The 20937-nt window shown below is 38.6% G+C and overlaps 2 protein-coding genes across 2 annotated transcripts; one reads left to right on the plus strand and one right to left on the minus strand.

Annotated features, from left to right (window-relative positions):
* Nucleotides 1–899: 899 nt before the first annotated feature.
* Nucleotides 900–7372, minus strand: crata (carnitine O-acetyltransferase a). The gene is made up of 13 exons (XM_079582710.1): nt 7234–7372; nt 5836–6132; nt 5461–5579; nt 5337–5390; nt 5006–5171; nt 4764–4938; nt 4199–4377; nt 2617–2717; nt 2414–2533; nt 2214–2336; nt 1946–2144; nt 1740–1877; nt 900–1665 (listed from the first exon to the last, which is right to left on the minus strand). Exons 1-13 carry the CDS (start codon nt 7258–7260, stop codon nt 1450–1452), a joined length of 1914 nt encoding a protein of 637 aa, XP_079438836.1. The 5' UTR covers nt 7261–7372; the 3' UTR covers nt 900–1449.
* A 17-nt stretch (nt 7373–7389) lies between these two features.
* Nucleotides 7390–19907, plus strand: ptpa (protein phosphatase 2 phosphatase activator). The gene is made up of 10 exons (XM_079582711.1): nt 7390–7688; nt 7881–7969; nt 8389–8475; nt 8801–8926; nt 9019–9136; nt 11292–11391; nt 11522–11646; nt 11751–11851; nt 15549–15656; nt 19298–19907. The coding sequence occupies exons 1-10, from the start codon at nt 7664–7666 to the stop codon at nt 19370–19372; spliced, it is 954 nt and encodes a 317-aa protein (XP_079438837.1). The 5' UTR covers nt 7390–7663; the 3' UTR covers nt 19373–19907.
* The last annotated feature ends 1030 nt before the right edge of the window (nt 19908–20937 follow it).

Genomic DNA, 20937 nt, shown 5'->3' on the forward strand with positions numbered 1-20937 from the left:
AAATATGGAGTAAGTAAACGTTATATATGTGCACAGATTGCCACTATAGCTGTCTGGGCATGGCTTAAGCTTGACTCATGTGCCCTGGATGTGAATAAAATGAAGGTCCAAACTTACAGATATAGTTATGGGTGTTTAATAATGATAAAGATTCCACAACATAGTGAATCCACAGGTTCATCACCAGGTAAAACTGCTTGGCCTCAAGCAGGGCAGGTGCCAAAACAACTCTATGGGAGAGAGATTGTTTTTGAAAGAAATATCCAAATGTTTTCCCTGATCATTATTTGATAGGGATTGGAGTCACAAAGCTGCCTCATTATTTGTAAGGCTGAAAGTCCTTTCTACTGACCAAAATCTCACATGTTTTTGATTATTCATATGTGCTGGAAGAGAGGACTTTGAAACTGTGTGACAGTTTCAAAGTCTGTCACACAGTTTCAATTACAGAGAAATTGGCAATAAAAACTAAGACTAGTAATGGAGATTTGGAGCATTGCCATGGTTACCACAATTGGAGTTTTCAGTTGCTCCCCCTTTAGGCTCTTTATGATGTTGTGATGTCACATGAACGCAACCTACGAGCAAACGGCCCACCACCCATCACACCCAAACCAATGTACTTTGGGGTGGAGTGGCATACTTGTGTATAAATGGATCTTCCAAACAAAAGGTCACACAAGGCCGTAACACCAATCAATGCCCAATGAATCAATACAGCAGGCAAGGCATATCCAATCATATTGATTCACGGACTGTAATTTATAAGTCTATACATTTTTTTTGTTTTTTTCCAACTCATGTTTGTCAGGAGCCCTAATCGTACCGCCCACAAAAAGAGAACCAGGAACCAATAAATAAATAAATCTGAATCTTTATTACTTCGTTTCACCAAATGTACATAAAAAAGAACTGCATAAATCTGCCTGATTAACAATCAGATGATGAAGACATCTAAAAATGTTTTTTAATCTTAAAGATTAAACATGAGATGTCAATTATTGTGCAAAAGTAAAACAAATATGAATGATTGAAACAAAGATCAGCAGTATGAAAGAAACGTTGTCATCAGATTTGAATTTTCAGTTCTGAGTTCTGTTTTCATAAGGCATAATTATGTGAAATATTACACTGGTCAACAAGGTGAACTAACTGCTCTTTATGGCACAAAGAAAATCAAATAGAGAATTATGTGTATAAGACAGTTGTATATTTCATCAAAGGCATGATCAAAATCAGTTAATAAACATATTAACATTTTAAGTTAAAATTTGTAAACAGATTTTGATACAGAGACAAATAGACCAGTGCACAGTGCAATAATATAATCCACACTGAGAAAATGAAATGAATGAACTACCACATGCATGTGTACAGATATTACTACTAAAATATATCTTTAGAGTATTATTACTGTAAAATGCCACTTCCATCCATGCTTTCTCAAAATCACAGTCTGGCTTTGGGTGTTTCCTCCAGAAGTGTCCTCATGTCCAACAAGGCGCCTTTCACTGTTTGTGCAAAAGCCGCTGCATCGGTTTCTTTACATGTGTTGAAAGATGACACAGCAAAGTTGATGTGATCATCCATAGGATTGTAGCACACACCATATCCATTTGTGACAACAGGTCCAAAACACATTACACAGTCGGTCTTGGATGGCACCTGTTGGGAAAAAAATCAATAAGTCAGTCAATCAGTTCCGTAAATATATCAAAACCAGTGCTGTTTGATTGTACTTGGCTGGTAGACAGTCTATAGTGCAAAGCTTTGCTGTAAGACTTGTCGGTGAAAATCGGGGGCACTGTGATTTGTTGTTCCAGAGCCAGCATCTTAAGCCCCAGAAGATGCCGGTCAATAGCTTGTCCACTGATGGCCTGTCACAGCACATAATCGTCGTCACGTAGCACTCATTACATGGACCAACTGTTTAAACTATACTTACCATGTTAGTGTACCATCTGTGTGCCTGTACAGCTTTTTCCAACAGTTCAACCTTTTCTGTGTTCTGTTTGGAAGGATTGTCAAAAACTTTGACAAATTCACCAGAGGCTCTTGAAGCTGATCGTATTGTGTCAGTGCGACCAAGTCTGAACATGCGCAAAGAGGCACTTTCATATGTGGCACAGCTGTGCTGGTACATCCTGAACAGAGCACATGTAGTCAGAGTTAAAGCTCAAACTAAGGGGAACCTTACATCAGCACCTGCTCACCTGTAGAAGGCCAGTTGTAGTGCCACTTGTATAAAAGCATCAGGGCTCATTTTGTAGGTTTTTGGGACGTTCTTGCCAAACTCTTCAAACACAACGACTCTCATATCCAGGTCCTGGGCCAGTCTGTGAAATGAAAGCATGTTTAGATATCTATATTAGGTCTTAAGAGTTTATCAAGCTATGACACATGAGAAACTCACATATCCATTTTGTGCTTGGCCTCCTCAATGTCCCGTTTTATTTCTGGAGTGATCTTAAAATGTAGTTTCTGTGGCATGGAAGAAGACTTGACGGGAGTTTTTCCCAGCTCTATCCTCCTCCTGTTACAAACATTCACTCAATACATATTACATCATATAACAAGATATAAAGTGCTTAAAAGCCCTAATATTTATCTACTCACGTATATTCTACAACATGGTCAATCAAGGCCACTATTGGAGGACCCTCAGCTGGGGCATGTTCATAGTTGGCTCCACATGTTCCATCTTCTCCAATAATGAACTAAAATGTTTAAAATAGCACACAGTTAGTTATTTTCCCATATTGTGTCAAATGACAGACATGTTTAGAAAGCACACAGAAATATACCTTTATTTGCAGAATATACTGTACTGAAAAAGCATAGAACAGGGAGGAGGAACCAAAATGTTTACTCAAGCAAGAGTTACATTACTTTAAAATAATTAACATTTAATTTAAGTAGTAAAAAGTGGTATAAAAGAAAAAAAAGAGAATATACCACTTGCGTATTAACTGTTTGCTTTTTGCCACTTACACAACACTGTTGTTATTATTATTTTTTTATTTTTACAAACGTTCAAATAATAATAAATACTACTACTATTACTATTACTAATATTATTACTAATACTATTATTATTAATAGTTTTTATCTGTAACTAATCTAAACATTGTATTGTAGCTTCAGTGGTTAAAGTGGATATACAAATAGTCTGCCAATATTGTTTTGCCCATGTAACAGAAAAGGGTTTATATTGACTTTAATTGCTGTAATTTGTAGTTTGTGATACTCCCTGAATGTTGTGTGTAGCAGGTAAAATACAAAATGTGTGAATTTAACAGATGTAATTTAGTGCAATCTGGTGTATTTGAGGTGACAATACTTTGTACTTTGTACGCAATAATGAAACGTAACACAGTCTACATTACGATGACCTTACTCTAAACTCACCCACATTACATCACTAGCAACACTACAAAACAGCAGGTCCACACCTCTCCCGCCTCACACCCTTAACATATCTCTCACCAGCAGCACGTGCAGGGATCGCAAAGTAAATGGAAATATTTGAAACGGCAACAGTTAGCGCCCTAATACAGCCAGGATTTAGCAGAGAAGATTGTGAAGTCCTGAACCATCAGACTTCTGCAGTAAAAATCCTCATGAGTCTGTTTGTTTAATAGTCCAATATCGAGAGGGAACTGCCATTTTTGCCTGTGTATCAGCAGCTAAAACTGGACGGGGGGCTTTTGAGGTGTCCAACTATAAATGCAATTCTAAACAGAAATGCGATGTCCTAAATGACAAAAAAAGAGGCCTACTGTACATGGAAGTTGGAGTTTTAGCAAATGAATGAAAAATGTTTACTATGTTGGTAAATTATTCTGTTGGTAAATGTAAGCTGCAACATGATAAATGAGTGATAAATGAGTGTTCCCTTACACACTGAGAACATCATCAGGTGATACTTCTGATGGCTGAAACATGTAAAGGTAGAGATTTCAACATCTCCTAGTGTCTGACCAAATTAACTCTGAAAGTTATTTGCTGTCCCTTAGCTGAGCTGCAGGATCTTGTAATGATGGACGCTTTGTTTCTTTTCACTTAATACGTAGCTAAGAAGGACTCCACAAATGAACAAAAGCTCCCGGCTACTTACTTACTTTTCACTGAGTAAAAGTAGGACAGTTCCAGATGGTTTGGCCCACATTAACCCCGATTATGTCGAGCTAGGACCCACCTGCAGTGTCTTGTCAAACCACCGGTTGGCACTGTTCCACTGACTGCCCCCTCCATGCAGCATCTGGACAGCAGAACGGCTGCGGTGCACATCTCCAGAGACCTGAGGCATTGCTCCATCCAAGCACAAAGTAAAAATACTTCTTTGAATCGCAGACACCGAGTCTTTGTTGATTTTATCTGGACAAACAAAAAGGAATTTTTAGCCAACATCTTTATTACATAGTGAACTTTTGGTTCCCAACATTGTTCTTGTTGACCTTTTTATTCACATAAGATTTCTTCATCGAAACATAACCATACATGAACATCTAATTTATATTTTGTATCATAAGCATGTTTTTATTTTAATCTGTATTTGCAACTGAAGCCCTCATAATCCCATATGGTCCCAATTAGTTGTCAAATATGTTTTTAAATGTTTGAACAGTGCAAATGCATCAAACAAATTTATTTTTAAAAAAAAAATATATTATATGAAATGAAATAGATAATGCTTTTGAGGTTGTTAAATATACATAGAGGTGGCAATAATGGCCTCTTTTAAATTTTAGAAAAAATAATACCCTTGATGAGGCTTTGGTAGGTCCTGCCCCATGTATCCCGGTCTGAAGTTGTGAGAATGCCCACAGGTTCAGAGTTGTTTTGCTGTGAGGAATTACAGATGTGCTCTAACTGGACACAGAGCTGGTCAACACTCAGCAGAGTCCCATCACTGTTGTAAACGTCTAGCACAAAGAACTGTTTCAGAAAATATGATTAGATCTTTGTATATTTGGATTTCTTTTTAAACAGATTTTGTCCGTACCTGACAGTTGTGAACTACAGTGATGTGTTTAGGCGATGAAGAGCTCCTGGAATGGTTCACTATTGAATCTCTCTTCAAACCAGGGATGCGACAGGATGAAAGCACCTGATAGTACTGGTTCATGCACAGAGGCTTTCCTCCCATGAATTCAACAGGGAGTGTCTCACTGTAAGGACAAAAGTTTAAAGTCCATAACTATATATTTCAGTCTCATTGCCCAGGGCACTCTTGTAAAAGAGATTTTTGATCTCAATGAGATTTTTCCTGGTTAAATAAAGGTTTGAGTGAATTCTTTAGCAATTGCTGAGCAAGTAGTCACCACTTTTCTTACTTGTCAATCATCATCTTGAAATCCAAGACTCCCGCAATAAGTTTGGCAGCAAATCTATGAAAAATTAAAATCAACATTACACATGTAAAATGTAAACCATTTTCAATCAGTACGTGAGCCCTACCTTATTTGTCCCTGTTTATCAGTGAAATTCATACGAGGCAAAACCAAGCCAGGACTAGAATGGACCACTACGGGCAACCGATAGTCAAGGTATGCAACTTGCACCCACCAGTCTGACAGCTACAAATTAAAAAAAAAAAAGACAAATAAATATATAGATTGTTAGGTAGCCATATGGTAATAATATCCATATACAATAACTAAATAATTTTTAAAATAAATAATTTTTAAAGAGAAAAGTCCATGTATCCGCCTAATCTTAGTTATTTATTAACCTAAAAAAAAACTTGCTGTTGGTGAGACACTAGTTTATGGATTGTGCATTTCAGGACTCAAGAGTCCAAGCACATGGTTACATGGAGTGCAGCAGACATACCCAGTTTTCTGTGTTGCTTGCTCTTTTTTCCAGGGCCCTTTGTAGCCGCTCTCCATCTCCTCCAGCTTTCTGAAACTCGTCTACAAGTTTCTTTGTGTACTTCAGCTCCTCTGTCTCCACAATAGGCTCAAGGGCTGCGATATAGCGCTCACATGTCTGCTGCAGAGGGGGCACGGGCAGACTGGGCAAGCCCTTCTGATGGGTCAGGTATCGGCCAGAAATCCGAGTGGCAGATACAGGCTTCACTAGGTGGCAAGGTTTCACAAAGCTGCATGGTTTTGCCATCCCCACCTTCACCTATGACAGTGCCAAAGAATGTTCGAAGGTCAGAGTGTGTTCATGAAGTGTCAATCATCAGTGACCGTGCAAATAAAGCATATACAGAAGGGCAGTCTTTAGAGTTCAGGAAAATTCACTGTTGCCATGGAGATCCACCATGTTTGTGGGTATTGGCATTTTCCATAGATTAACACTATGGCTAAAACAATATATATAAAAAAAGAAAAATTAAAAGCAGTGGAACAACTCTGTTAGCTGCTGAGTCACTACTGGTAAAATCAGTCTAACACAGTGTCCAAATGTTGTAATGTGACTCCTGTATTTTACCTTTTAAAATTCCCATTGGTTTATTATTGCTGCAAATCCCATGATGCTTAGCGATATGACAACACGATCCTGAACGTGACATTTTAAACTGAGGTGCACATGCAATTTTACAGAGATATTCCCTCTTACATGAACATTTTGGAAGGCTCGGATAACAAAAAGGCTTTGATAAAAATACAAAAATTTGAAATTGTATAATTATACGATTATAACATGTTATATACCCCTTGGCACAGTTTGTATAATTCTGACCAAGAACACGACAGGGTGAATCAGGAGCTGGGATTAAACCTGCGCCACTGTCGCCCCATATGTAACGGGTGCTTATGTAAAACTTAAAGAACTTGACAATGACAATATAAAGACACGTTAAAATGTTATGGGATTTGGAGAACTCTCATCCACTGTACTTTTTGGTAATCAATAAAAGCGAACAAACAAAGCAACTAGCCTATGTCTTTACATTTTGAAATGTGTTGAGATTGAAGATTCACCAGATTGTTACAGACTAGTTAAACGCAACTGTGTGTAAATGATATAAAACTCTGCATTTACCTTTGACCCACATCCCCTTAGCTCTCATGCTAGCTTCGGCTAAGAGGTAGTTAGCAAAATAGCTTCTAAACTTTAACTATTTTTCAACAAAACAGTCGTCAAAACACGTTCAACATTTATATAATCCTGAAATTGGCTACCTACGCCCTGACTCTACCGCACACTATTGCGTTTTAAGATAAACATAAATTTGGTTAAAAAAAATAAGCGCATTCTTCTGCTACCGGCGCTGCTTACCACAGTTCTGCTCCAAATGCCCCACATTCTGTCACCAAGGAAACGCCCACTGCCTGCACTTTACGTGTACAAGGGGTCCGCAAAAAAAGGATGTTTCTTTGCAGACTTCTCTGACCCGCGACCAAACGCCACATTAGAGCTGAGGCTGGTACTGGCAGTGCCTCTCCAACAGTCTGTGGCAGTGGTTCTTTTAAATGTGGTGTTTTTCTACTGTTTGCATTGCATTGGTCAACGTATGGTTTTGTGAAGAAACATTATTTGGCTAAATTTTAAATATGCGATAACTGCAACTGAGTGGTTTGACTTTACGGAAGTTCACACTAGACAGCTGCGTTGAAGCGAGAAATAAATGAAGATGCAATTACTTCTGATGCCGCTGGGGGCGGTGTGGGTGGAATGATTTCAATCTGACGAAGAAGACCAGATCGTCATGGCGGAAATTGAGGCACCGTCAGGTATGAAACTAAATGCATGCTGAACTTTAACAACCTGTCCACCTGCAGTTAATTCAGTTGTATTTGTAGCCATGGGGTAATACAACATGATCAGACAAACACCTTACTATAAGTTGTTAAATTTATAAAGAATAGCCACACAGTTTTCAAGTATCACAGTATTCATAACATTATGTGTGTATACGTTCGCAGCTCAAGATGCCACCTCAACCTTCAACTTTGTGGTTCCCAAGAAAGAAATTAACATGGTGCCTGATATGGGCAAGTGGAAACGCTCTCAAGTAGGTTCTGAAGCTGTGCAGGAGTGAGGCAAACCATATCATCTGCTGAATCACAGACGATTTTACAAACATCAGCGCACACAACAGATCAATACATATATCACACAACCAAACATGCACAGAACTTAGTCATTTCTTTGAAATAAATGTTCAGGAGGATGCCCCCATCCCCTATGATCCAACACTAGAATTAGTTGTCACTAAGCTATTAAATAATAATAGCTAAACTATTGCAGATTTCAATATATTTTGAACGAATTTCAGACCAAACTTTAGGAAACAAAATGACGTGAAGCCAGAGGACATCATCTTATTTGCTGTGTGGTGTGGACTGTCTCAGAGATGTGTCACATTTCAGTGAATAACATTGGAAGCGCCAAAGTGTGGATAAAGTTTCATATCTCTTGTCTTCTGTTTAGGCATATGCCGACTACATGGGCTTTGTTTTATCCTTGAATGAGGGTGTGAAAAGAAAGAAGCTCACATGTGAATATGAAGTCTCTGAGGTAAGTCATAGATTTACAATGTTCAAAACTATATGTGCAATTGTAAAAGTTGAATTAATCATGATTATTGCAAGTCAAAGTCAAATAGATTGCAAAACTGCAGGCCCATACACACGAGTGAACAAGCGTTGGTACAATATTATGGCTTTAATATACAAGAACATGGTTACTTATTATGCAAAACATAATAACTGTTTGAACAATTGTATAGTAATTGTAATTATTTTTTAAATATGTTTGGCATTTACTGTAATTGAGCAGCCCTAGTCTTCAGTGTATGTAAATGATTGTAGACTATTCACACACCCTTGTCTTTGTATAACAGACAGTGGAGAAGCTATTAGGACTGCTGGATACTTTGAACAATTGGATTGATGAAACTCCTCCTGTGGATCAACCATCACGATTTGGCAATCAAGCCTTCAGGACCTGGTATACCAAATTAGACAAGGTTATTACGAGAATATGAACTATTTGTATTGTCAAGTTTACAGTATTGATCATACATATAATCAGTCACTGTTTGTTTGACCTTTCTTTCAGAATGCAGAGGCGTTGGTTGCTGCTCTGCTTCCTGCTGACAAACAGGCCGCAGCACCAGAGATAGCGGTTTACTTAAAGGAGTCTGTTGGGAACCAAACTAGAATAGACTATGGAACAGGTCATATTTTAAATTTTATTGTACTTAACATACAGTATTTGCAAAATGTAGTTTTAATTAGACATAGCGTAAGTGTAAAACACCGGGCCGGGCAGCACATGGCAGAAAAGACACATGAAGTTTGATCTACGAATAAGACTAAGCTTGGTACATGCAGGCAGTTAGTAATGCACCAATCTGAGCTGATACTGAAAAAATATAATGTCAGGTATTGGCTCCAAATATTCAATACTGAACAGACACATGTTTTGGCTCTCACCGTTTTAAAAACACACCTTTCACCAACACAATCCAAGTAAATATTGGAATTTCGTACTTCATTTTGAAGCTCAGAAACCTGGAGAATGAAATCACTAGTTTTAACCTCTGCAATTGTATTTTTGATACATGCATGCTTATGCTAGCAGAAACTAATCAAGGCTGTGACAGAAACTGTGATTTGATAACCTAAAGTAGCTTAATAACATGTAACTGCTGGAGAGGCCAAGTGTTTGTATTTTAGTGGAATGCTGTTAAATTTAGAAAAATCATCACATTGCACTTGAATTAGAGCAAATACATGAAATAAGATGAAGTGTAATAACACTTAATCAGACTGAAATATGAAGTATTGTGCATATATTTGACAACAAAAGGTCAACAGACTATTGTAATGTAGATATGTAATTGGTTAAGGAATTTCTTTACTATAATAGTTAATACCTTTTACATATACTTGCAAACAGACATTTCTTACCGGTAATTTTCCAAGTAAAGTATGAAGTCGTAATAGACATCTATTTGTGAATTTTGGGCCTATTTCTCTTCTCTCACAGTTTAAAAAAAAAATTGGGGAAAACTGTTTGTACTCAGGCTTGATAATTTTATTGAAAAAAACAACTTGTTGAGTGATAGCAGTACAGCCTTGGCTGTTGTTGAAGATACCGTAATAGCGATAGAAAGTAAGGGTAGTAAGGGATAGTGCCCAACGAGGCGTCCATTATCAGAAAAAACTGACGACGCGGAGGCCAAGCGTCCTGACGCCAAGCGGAGGACGGTTGCTTCCGTGAAGTCCAGTTACTTCTATCCCGCTTATACCATGGTCCCACAAACTGAAACTGTTCATTGTGGCCTGTTTGCTTTTTTCAAAGTCTTGGGCAAGAGTTATTTCACTTTTTAATCTGTTTTACCTAAAGCTAGTTCTAGCTCAATTGTTTATCGTTACTATGGAAACGATTTAACTCTACACCCTCCAGCCAATCAGAATCGAGTATTCACCCAGACCAGGGTGTAACAGAGAATACACTGTGGGTGTGTTCATTATGACAGAATAGACCACTGGCTACTTTTACAAAAGCTTCTAAGATATGGTGTCAGAGGCACTGGTTATGCTTGGTTGAAAAGTAAGAAGGCCCTTTCGAACCCAGGACATTGAATTTACTTCAGAAGACGATCATTAGAATGGTTTATCAAGCTGACTATTATGCAACAACACATTCTACTGTTGTCATGCTAAGCACTTTGAAAATACATGATATTGTCCTTAACACACAAGTATTAATGTATAAGGTGCATAATTATAATCTCACCCCTTATATCCAAACATTGAGAGAGTCGACATAACCTTAAGTGTTATGTAATGAAAATGAATTTAAAAAAGCAAGGCAACAATAAAGCAAAAACATGCTTGCTTTTCCATACAAGGGGTTAGTTTGTGGAATGTCCTGGATGATAAAAGAATCTAAAATGTGAAAAATATTTAAAAGATAGTTTTACTGTACACATTTTGAAAAATATCAAGCTCAGGAATGATACGCTGAAAATGTAAGTTTGGTTGAATGACCACAAATGGCAAAGAAAATGTTATTGTTAAATATTTTAGTGTTTTGTATTATTTTGGAAGGGCTTTTGTCTGTCATTGTGGAAGCTTTACTTGATTTGTGCACAGGGTTAGGCAAAATAACCCTGTTCCCCCCATGTCTAGAATGGCTGAAATGAACGCTACAATATTTGCACTGTTCACTTTGGCCACTAGGAGGTGCTTTAATGCCGTGTATCATCTGTTCCCAATGTGCCGTCTTCTTTATTAATGAAAGTGATTAGTTCAAATGAAAGTCTGATTCTGATGTAGAAGTGTGAAACCAAACTGAATCTTTGTACTTATTTGTTTATTTAGGTCATGAAGCCGCTTTTGCTGCATTTCTTTGCTGCCTCTGTAAGGTTGAAGTTCTTGGAGCGGGCGATCAACTGGCTTTGGTATTTAATGTTTTTGACAGGTTAGCAATATTCCTTGTACTTTTAATGGAACTGTGTAATTTAATGTGTATACAATTTATTTTGCAAATATTTCACAATAAAAGTGACTATATTATAGCTTTAAATGTGTTGTTTGTCTGTTTTTTTCAGGTATCTACAGATTATGAGAAAGCTGCAGAAAACATACAGAATGGAGCCGGCTGGAAGTCAAGGAGTTTGGGGCCTGGACGATTTTCAGTTTCTGCCTTTCATATGGGGAAGCTCCCAGTTTGTAGGTAATATAATAAAAGCTTAGATGTCCTATTGTCTTTACATGAACGCGTACAATAAAAGTGGAAACCATTTTGATGTCTGATGCTAGAAATGTTTTTCTTTTTAGATCATCCCACGCTGGAGCCGCGGCACTTTATCGATGAGAAGGTGGTCAATGATAATCATCAGGACTACATGTTTCTGGAGTGCATCAAATTCATAAATGAGGTAACAAAACTAACAAAAAAATGTTTAATTTATTTCATCTATAAAAATGGTTAACCTTTGTTTGAGTGGCTTGTTGTTCCCTGGGACACAGCTGTATGAGGTTTTGTCCAGGAAGGAGGAAAAGGAAAACTGAGGGAAGGCAGATGGGAGGCTGCTTTGGGACAGGGCCAGTGCAGGAACTGTGTGCTTTGTTTGTAGAGGAACAGGAGGGCAGGGACAGAGAGGAGGGCGTCGGTTTAAAATCTACATCCTTTTCCTCCATCGTCAGACTTTCTCCTCCCTCTTCTGGTCACGAAAGGATGCTGCCCTTGTGTCCTGTAGTCTAGTTTGCTACTCATACTTACCATTGAAGAATATTATTGAATTCACTAAAATTGTTTATTTATGAGGAGTGGCAATTAATGTTTTAAACAAGTTAAATAATAAATCAGGATGAGACGTTTTAGTAACCTGGCAAAAGCTTTACTGACATTATTGTGCAAATGATATAAGCTCTTTGGCAGGGGTCGGCAACGTCAGGCCCGGGGGCCAAATGCGGCCCTGCAGCATAGAACCCCCAAGATGATTTTGACAAATATAATTACTCAAAGCAGACATCAAATACTTCATAAAGTACTCTCAAAATACTTTCAACAGATTTTACATTACTTGGCAAAACATCCCATTAGATTATATATTAAAACTGATATTTCTTGATTACAAATGTAAGGTTTGGCCCTCGGTGTTTAGGCAACGACAATCTAGAACGGCTCTGGTTAAAATTGTTAGTGAATAGTTTAGTGGAGCATTTGCTGTATGTGCGTAAAAGTGCATGAGGCGTATTGAGTTGCCTTGTGTGCGAAATGTGCGTATAAATAAACATGCCTTGCTTTTCTATTATGGAACTTTTTATGCGATGTAGGTTTTAGTAGGTTTTCCTGGTCTGAGGGTCTGTCAGCAGTGAAAACCTACCAGAAAACTCAAAAAACAATCCTGTAGCATCATAGAAAACGTTATTTCGGATTAAAAGTTCCATAATGTACTTTTTAAAACACAATAGCTTGATCTAAACATAGCCCTTAAAAAACTGTGATGGAAGCAGAGGGTTCAAACTAGTGTGTCGCCATTTCTATGTAGCTTTGCAATAGTTGTTTAATATAGACTTTATCCATGTCTTTTTTATATGAGAATAATATCTGTAAACTTTTCACTATTGATACATGTCCTCGAACAATGACCACTCTTCAGACGCAGCGAGTTTTCATTTGTAATAGGTTTGTCATTTGTTGGCTTCGATCTGGTTTGGTGCTTTACTTATTGATACTTTTTTTTTTTTAATTCACTACCGCTCTTGTGTGCGCCTGTGTGCTCACTCCGTCCTCAACATGAGTCACTTCCTTCCCCACATGCTGCTGTGAATCACTCCTTCCTCCAGGGAATACAGGCAGTCTCCACCCCCCGCTCTTTCAAGCCCTTCCCCCATGTGTTCTCATGCAAGGCCCTGGAAAGTGTCTGGGCGCTGAGGGGGTGCATGGAAAAAGGAGGGGGACGTTAGATTGATGCCCCAGGGTCTGGCTTTGGGTTCCTCTGCCTCCTGGGAGAACTAGTGGGAAAACACCATTTATATATTCATAAATTTCTAAATGTATTTTGTCTTCACCACACACTGAGCACTTCCAAGATATTTGCTTGGGCCCATTGACTTTACTTCCACAGTTTTGTTATGTGTAGTAATATTAGACATGATTTTGCCCCAAGAGTAACAACGAACGATTGGAGAGTACTCTTGTAATGTATGTTGCTTGATTCTGTCTGTGCTGAATGAAAGTCACACCTTTATTCACAATACAACAATACAACAGTGTAAGTGTATTATGAAAGAGTCAGACCTTTCCATAAGTTTGTGTAGCACTGGATTTAGTGACTTCTAGTGGTGATATGCAGAGTGACGGCCAAGTGCTGCTTGTGTGTTCATCAAAAATGGTTCATATTCCTCCGTTTAGAAAGGTGTGTTCAAGCAGTCCATTTCATGCAACGTCATAACAGCTAATTATTTAGTTAAGATCAACCTCAATACACTCAGCCCACTTAAAGGAACAGGCCACCGTTTTTCGACACTGAGATATGTTCTTAACTGAGCTTAGACGAGGTGATGCGTACCCGTCTGGTCTGTACGTGTGCGCTCAGTCACCCCAAAAGACCAAAGATGTTGTTAGCATTTAGCCTCTCCTCCTCTCCTCTATGGGGCCAAACGGGGGAGAAGTTAGAAGCGACCAAGCTCTTCCACGTTTTCCATATTGAAATACGTTTACTGTCGGATGTTAAAAAAAACAAACCAGAGAGGCAGCGGTAATCGGTCTAGAGCCACATTTACTACGTACATTGATAAACATTCAACAACTCCCATGTCCACTCTTTTTGACAAAGTCTACAGACTGTATTTATATACTATATGACGCGTACAATGAACATGCAATATATGATGCGTTTCTGTTTGGTGCCACTAAAGAGATTTTCTACTGGTACATGCAAGGCACAAAGCACTATACATCTTATCCCAGTATCAGTTCATGACGCATGGCCTAATTCTCATTAGCTTACAAGAAAACATATAGATAAATAAAACATGGGTAGCACAAATGGAAATAATTCTCAATTTTTTCTATATTACATGTGTAGTTACACGATCCAAGTCTAGTTACGTCGATTTTCTAAGCGGAAAAAAAGAGGTACTACATTGTAAGGCGTAATGACACCTTAGGAGCACTTTGACGTCCGTGCAGTGAAGTATTATTGTGCAGACGTCGAAGTAGCCTATTCCTTTAAATGCCCGACGTTTTGACAATCATCCAATTTGGGGTAAAGATATTAAAGCAGTACTAAGTAACTTGTTTACCTTAATAAATCCTTTCTGTAGTCCCTCTGGGGGTAATGCAAGTGTTAATGGGATGATTTCATCTCCCCCTGGTGTCTCTGTCCAGAAAAGCACAATTGCAACTTCGCTGCCTGCGGGTCAGAGTCACCAATACACACTAATAGAATCACGAAGAAGAGGCTAACGGGCAAGCTAACTACGGGCTAGCATCACTTAAACCGTATTTACAGCCAAGTTTGAGTGGGAAAAAAAAAAATCTCCTTTGTGTAATTGGGTGTATAATATCCCTCTCTCCCGTTGTCTTTTCTGTCAACGTAGTATTTACTCTCACGGACAATGAGTAAAAAACTGTAGCTAACATGCTACGACACCTGCAGTGGCGCTTATGGCCTCTAGGGACATGAGTTACTTAGTACTGCTTCCCAAGTACTTAAGTCATGTTGAAATGCTCATGCTGGACATCTAGATGAAGAAATGTCCAGTTGAATCGATTTAATGGGTTCTCCAATTATTTCGTCATTTAAAGTGTGTCTTATGGGTATAATTTCGATATATCAGACCTGTTTTGTATTACCATTTATACTTTCGAAAATGACACCCAACACTATAGTATTTGAAAGCGTCTTTGGTTACCAGCAGCTGAAGACAAAGCTGGATTTTTCACATTCCCGTGTCTGGTGGCTTCTCAAACCTCAGCCGAGTGAGTCGAGTGCTGCGGAGCCTCCACCACCACACCGTCTTTCGCTGTAATGGCCAATGCACATCCGACTACTCCCACTTAATCTTTAGTATTACTGTACCAACACCGAATTTGTCTATAAAGAGTTTTCTTTGTGTGAACAGATGAAGACGGGTCCATTTGCCGAGCACTCCAATCAACTGTGGAACATCAGCGCTGTTCCCTCGTGGTCCAAAGTCAACCAGGGCCTGATCAAAATGTACAAAGCCGAGGTACAACTTCACTGCACTCACTTCCACGTCTTCTTTACAGCAAAACTACATTTAAACAACGTTAAAAGTCTCTAGTTTTCAGTTCACCTTTGATAAACCTTTTGTCATTTATCTGTAAGGCTTGTTCTGAACCAATTTGATCATATACATGTAGTATCTAGGAGGTGTACAATGTGTTTGACTTCGCACCGCGGCACCTCACAATATGCCGATGCTGCGAAAATATATATGGCACAAAATAATCTACAATACACCATTATTTTTTTTAAAGGTGCATTATGCAACTTTTATGTGAAAAATAAACGTCGACATTTGTGCGGATTTTACCTTGTAGTGGCCATGGCGCTTCTACTTTCTATCACGGTGGTCTCTACAACGCTTCACGATCAATTGTTTTGTAGGTTTTGTAGTGAGAGGGTCCGTCAGCAGTGAAAACCTTCCAAACAATTGATCCTGGAGCGTCCTAGAGAGCACTGTGATGGAAAGCAACTCACCATGCTGACCACTCATACAGCCGCGAGGTTAAATAATTAAAAACAAATATCAACTTTTTTTTCCACACAAAAAGTTGCATAATGCAGCTTTTTAAATAGGTGAATACATGATCCCTGAGTTAAATGGGCCTATTGATCTATCAATGGCAGATCACTTTATTTCATTTGAAGATACAAGAAACCACAGTCCTGTTTCAATAGGAATAGATTAACCACAATTTAATTAAAAGTAATGTATTTGTGTGATAGAAATTGTAGGGCTGCCCTCTATTGTCCTGACTGAATTGTTGACTCTATTGACTGTGAAAGCTGTATCGGTATTGTATCGTGCTGCAAAATATTCACATATATTCTCACAACCCTAGTTAGAGTTTAGGCAGTTACAAGCACTGTTTAGGGTTTTATCCTCTGGTTTGTCGTTTCTTTTAATGTCACAACCCTACCTTTGCTTTAAGACTACCACTCTAAAAATAAAGAAAAGTAGCAGTAGTTGAGAAAATATCTTTTAATGTATCTTGCTTAGTAGATGAGCTTCAACAGTCTGTCACATGTCTGTCTCGTAACTAGTTTTACGGCAGCAAACAGGCTGCGCTCAAGTACCTTTGCCAAGCGCCTGGACGAACTGGTTTAGAGACAGGAAGGGGTTAAGTGAGGAATGGAGCGGACAGGATTGCGTGTGTGGGCGGTTGGGGGTGGGGTTGGGGGGCTGTCTAAGCCCGTTCTCCCCGCCTGCATACCCACATCCTGTGTTTTCCAGAGCAGCCTGCAAGTCTTCCCAAAGAGCTGAGGGGCCAAGCTGTCTGCCTCTCCCTCCCCCCGCTGCCTCCTCCGCCGTTCCCTTCATTAAATCCTCCCTCCCTGTGTCCCGACCTTCCTCCGAGCCTGGAGCAACCATCAGCGCTCTGCATTCCTCTCTCCCTTTGCTGGCCCCACACAGGGTTCAGGCTGAGTCTTAACCATACAGAGAGGCAGAGGAACAGTCCATTTTATGTGCTCCAGTCTGGAACTGTTCAAGACCTGTGTGTCTGACTAAAGAATTCCCGAGCATTCAAACACTTAAAATTATCCAAAGAGTTCTTTTTGAAAAGACGATTTGTCCATAAACATCTTTGTACTTTAGTGAAAGGCTGAAGTGAAGCTGGTGATATGTACTAAAAGTTTGCAAACGGTTTTTCATACATATGACCTGCCTTTTGCCAGTACAGTATCATATCTGTTTGCTTCTAAGCATTGACAAGATTGAAGTTGACTGTACAGAGGCATAACTTGCTCCAACTTGAACATAATGTTAAAATGACTGTTGCACCGAGCTGGCTGCACAAGCCATTCTGATGGTGTCATGCTGGATAAACAGACTGCCTTATGTCTTATGGACAATAGAGCAGGGACTATTACCTGTAATATGAGACTTAACTTTAAGAAACAATCAGAATATAGTTATGTGTGCATCAAAAAACTGCTTTAGGCTTTACTTGGGCTATTTGGGTGACTTATGTAAATGGATATATGTGGTTATGTACAACAGAAGAAATTGTTAATTTGGTAAGGCTGAGGCTGGTGTGGGCAAGCACGATTATCCAGAAGGGTGTTAAGGTGGTCCTCATGAGATGTGGCCTGCTTCTTCTTCCTCCTTCTTCTCTCTTCTTCCTTTTTCTCCTTCCTTCTTCTTTATTCCTCATTTTTCCTTCTTTCTTTCTTCCTTCTTTCTTCTTCCTTTTTCCGTTTTTTTCCTTCTTTCTTCTTTTTTCTTCTTCTTTCTTCTTCCTCTTTGTTCCTTTTTTATCTTCTTCTTTCTTCCTCCTTCCTTTTCCTTCTTTCTTCCTCCTTCTATTTCCTTCTTCCTTCCTTCCTTCCTTCCTTCCTTCCTTCCTTTCAACCTTCTTTCTTCTTCTTTCTTTCTTCTTCCTTCTTCTTTCTTCCTCCTTCTTTCTTCCTTTCATCCTTCTTTCTTCCTTTCATCCTTCTTTCTTCATCTTTCTTCTTTTTCCTTCTTCTTCCTCCTTCTTTCTGAAATGTCAGCAATGGGGTGTTGAGGATACAGTGATGATGTTTCAATGAATGGCAGATGTTCCAGTCCAATCTGCAATTTTACTTTCTTGCCCAATGAACACTGCCTGAAGTCATTGTCTATAAACACAAACTGTGAATCATTTAAGCGGCATCATGAAAGAAGAAGAAAAAAGCTATAGGCAGTATAAGAAAATACTCAATTTATTATGCCTAAAGTACGTTTGGTACCGTCGTTTTGATATTTCATATTTTATCACCGCATATATAGTATAAAAAAGCTGCTTAAGGTAATTTAGCCCTAAATTGAGTGAAGGTTTGAAAAATGTACCGGCTAGAGCAGCTCTTGAAACAGGCTGATTAGGATTACTACTGTATTTTCCGGACTATAAGTCGCTCCGGAGTATAAGACACACTCCCTGCAAAACAATTTTTAAAAAAGTGCGACTCATAGCCTGGAAAATACAGTATGTTGTTTTACAATTAAGAATTAACATTAAAAAGTGTCCCCTTTGTAAGCAAAGGCCGCATTATTTGGGAAAATGTTGTGCCAATTGTCTTCAAATATACATTTTTTTCCTTTTTTTTTAATTTGAGGCCAAAAGAGTGGGACATGTTGTACATTATAGAGCACTAAGGTATGCGCCGACAACAATGTAAAGTGTATGCAGCTTTTCAGTGTAGGGCTCGGAGTATATTGAAAACAGGTGTAGCCATTCAAGATCCAGAGTCAAACCAATGTGGCTGAATGTGCGTTGAATTAGGAGCTATTCCATTTTCTGATCATAACTTGTTCTATGTCTTGCTGAGCCGTTTTGTTGTAGAAAATGCGAAAGTGTAAAAGAATCATTTTATGTGCAGAGTTGTCTTTGTGTGGATTGAGCTGAGGTGTTTTCAGTTCAGTACTGCTGAGATGATCACGACTGATAAGGTCATAGTGCAGACAGTCTGAGAATCAGTTCAAATGTGGTCCCCTGTACAGCCTCCCAACCCCCACCCCAAAACAGTGTGTGTTTTGCAGAAAGCTCACTATAACAGGCTTGCTTTAACTAGTGAGATGAAGCATATATTCTTTTACATAAATGAAGCCTTAACATTGAGATGGTTAATAACGGATTATTTTATTTGTTTATTTCTCAGTGTCTGGAGAAGTTCCCTGTGATTCAGCACTTCAAATTCGGCAGCCTGCTGTCCATCGCGCCTGTGAACCCTTGACATAGTTGTAAGAAATCATTCTAAGACCAAAAGAGCAAAAAACACTCTCCTGGATTCTCTCATTCAAGTAAGAGAGTTGTTGAAACTGAGCTCAGAGACCAGTTCCCTCTGTGCTAAAACTCCGAGCATTTATTTGTTTACGTGCATATTTATTTATACATACAGGGGTGTTGCTATTTACAAAGGAAATTAAATTGGCTGTCGAAGCATTCAAACCACTTCAAATTGAAAAAACATGCAACATGTTTTATAAGGGCTCATCTTTTTGCAGCATGTTTTTTATTTCTCTGATATATCGTGCAGTTCATTCTTGAACCTTAAAATTTCAAATGTGCATCATCTCCGATTAAACCAATAAAACGTATATAATTTCAAGGCATCAGTAGCATTTCAACTATCTCTTGTCGACTTTGTTGTATTTTTACTCTTGAAAAGTAAATACTGTAAATATGAACAATAAGAAAACGGTCTCTGTCATTTCCTTCTACGAGTGCAGCAGAGCTCAATGATTTGTCTCCTGTCATTATTTTCTGCCACGAAAAACCGACTTGCCAAAATTATATTTAATAAATGTTTCAAAATTTGTCTTTCAATCCCTTTTGGTTTGCACCCGGCGTCTTTAAAGCCTTTCGCCAGTTAACAGTGTCCACACACGAGCGTTGGTCCTCGGCTGAACTTTATATATGTCTTTTGAGCTAAAAGGTGTAATTTTGGACACATACTTATTTGTATTTGTGACCTACAAATGAACTCTGGTGGTTCCGCGGATGAATCAGAGATGAAGACAGAAGATACTGAATATTACATGAGCAAAGATACCTTATACTCTTAGCTCCTTCATGTGGAGAAAGAGTCAAACAAATGTGAATATCGGTGGAGGGGAAATCCCAGTCCTGTAGCACTTGTGCCTCTGAAACAATGTGCAGTCCTTCATTTTAATGACAGATGTGGAAATCCCCTCGCATAGAGCACACTGCATAGGGCGGTGGAAGGAGGAACGGCAGTCTAGGAGCCATACTCACTAACGCACACTACAGGGCCGTGGCAGACGCCTCTAAAATAAGTCACGAAAGATTATTTTACTTTTATTCATGTTGTACATCCCTGTGCGGTAATGTTAATAATGTACTTAAAACAAACCAGGACACACTGATTTAGCTTATGTTGTTTTGAATGATTTGATGATTGTGTTACACAATGATTAGGAGCACAAATTTATGAGGCCGATGAGAGGAGTCACTTTCAACAGCCCAACTGTCACTTGAGCTTTATGTGTCAAATGTGTTTGACTGATGGGTCAGTACTGATTAAATTTAGTATTGAGCTTATTTAGCATTACCATACCATACTGTATAAACTGAAATACAATATATTATTGTATTATAGATATATTATAGGTAAAATTGCTAACATTGTGTGTATTAGCAAACAGCAAACAGTTTGTAGATTAATCAAACTTTAATAAGGGACGATCAAAACGCTGTTTATAGCTATATTTTTAGTAGTATTGTCTTGAGAGTTCCACAACTGAAACCAAAGGAGGCCCTTTACTTAATTCAAAGGAA

The sequence above is a fragment of the Gobius niger genome (assembly GCF_951799975.1).
Source record: "Gobius niger genome assembly, chromosome: 2".
NCBI lineage: Eukaryota > Metazoa > Chordata > Actinopteri > Gobiiformes > Gobiidae > Gobius > Gobius niger.

Bases quoted from the DNA above. Each gene is read 5' to 3' on its own strand.
- crata (XM_079582710.1), bottom strand. From the start codon at position 7,260: ATGTGGGGCATTTGGAGCAGAACTGTG. The intron at 4,378-4,763 runs GTATTATTTTTT...TTGTTTGTCCAG, and splicing joins CTACCAAAGCCTCATCAAGG to ATAAAATCAACAAAGACTCG. The intron at 2,534-2,616 runs GTGAGTAGATAA...TGTTTGTAACAG, and splicing joins GACCATGTTGTAGAATATAC to GAGGAGGATAGAGCTGGGAA.
- ptpa (XM_079582711.1), top strand. From the start codon at position 7,664: ATGGCGGAAATTGAGGCACCGTCAG. The intron at 9,137-11,291 runs GTCATATTTTAA...TTGTTTATTTAG, and splicing joins TAGAATAGACTATGGAACAG to GTCATGAAGCCGCTTTTGCT. The intron at 15,657-19,297 runs GTACAACTTCAC...TTTATTTCTCAG, and splicing joins TCAAAATGTACAAAGCCGAG to TGTCTGGAGAAGTTCCCTGT.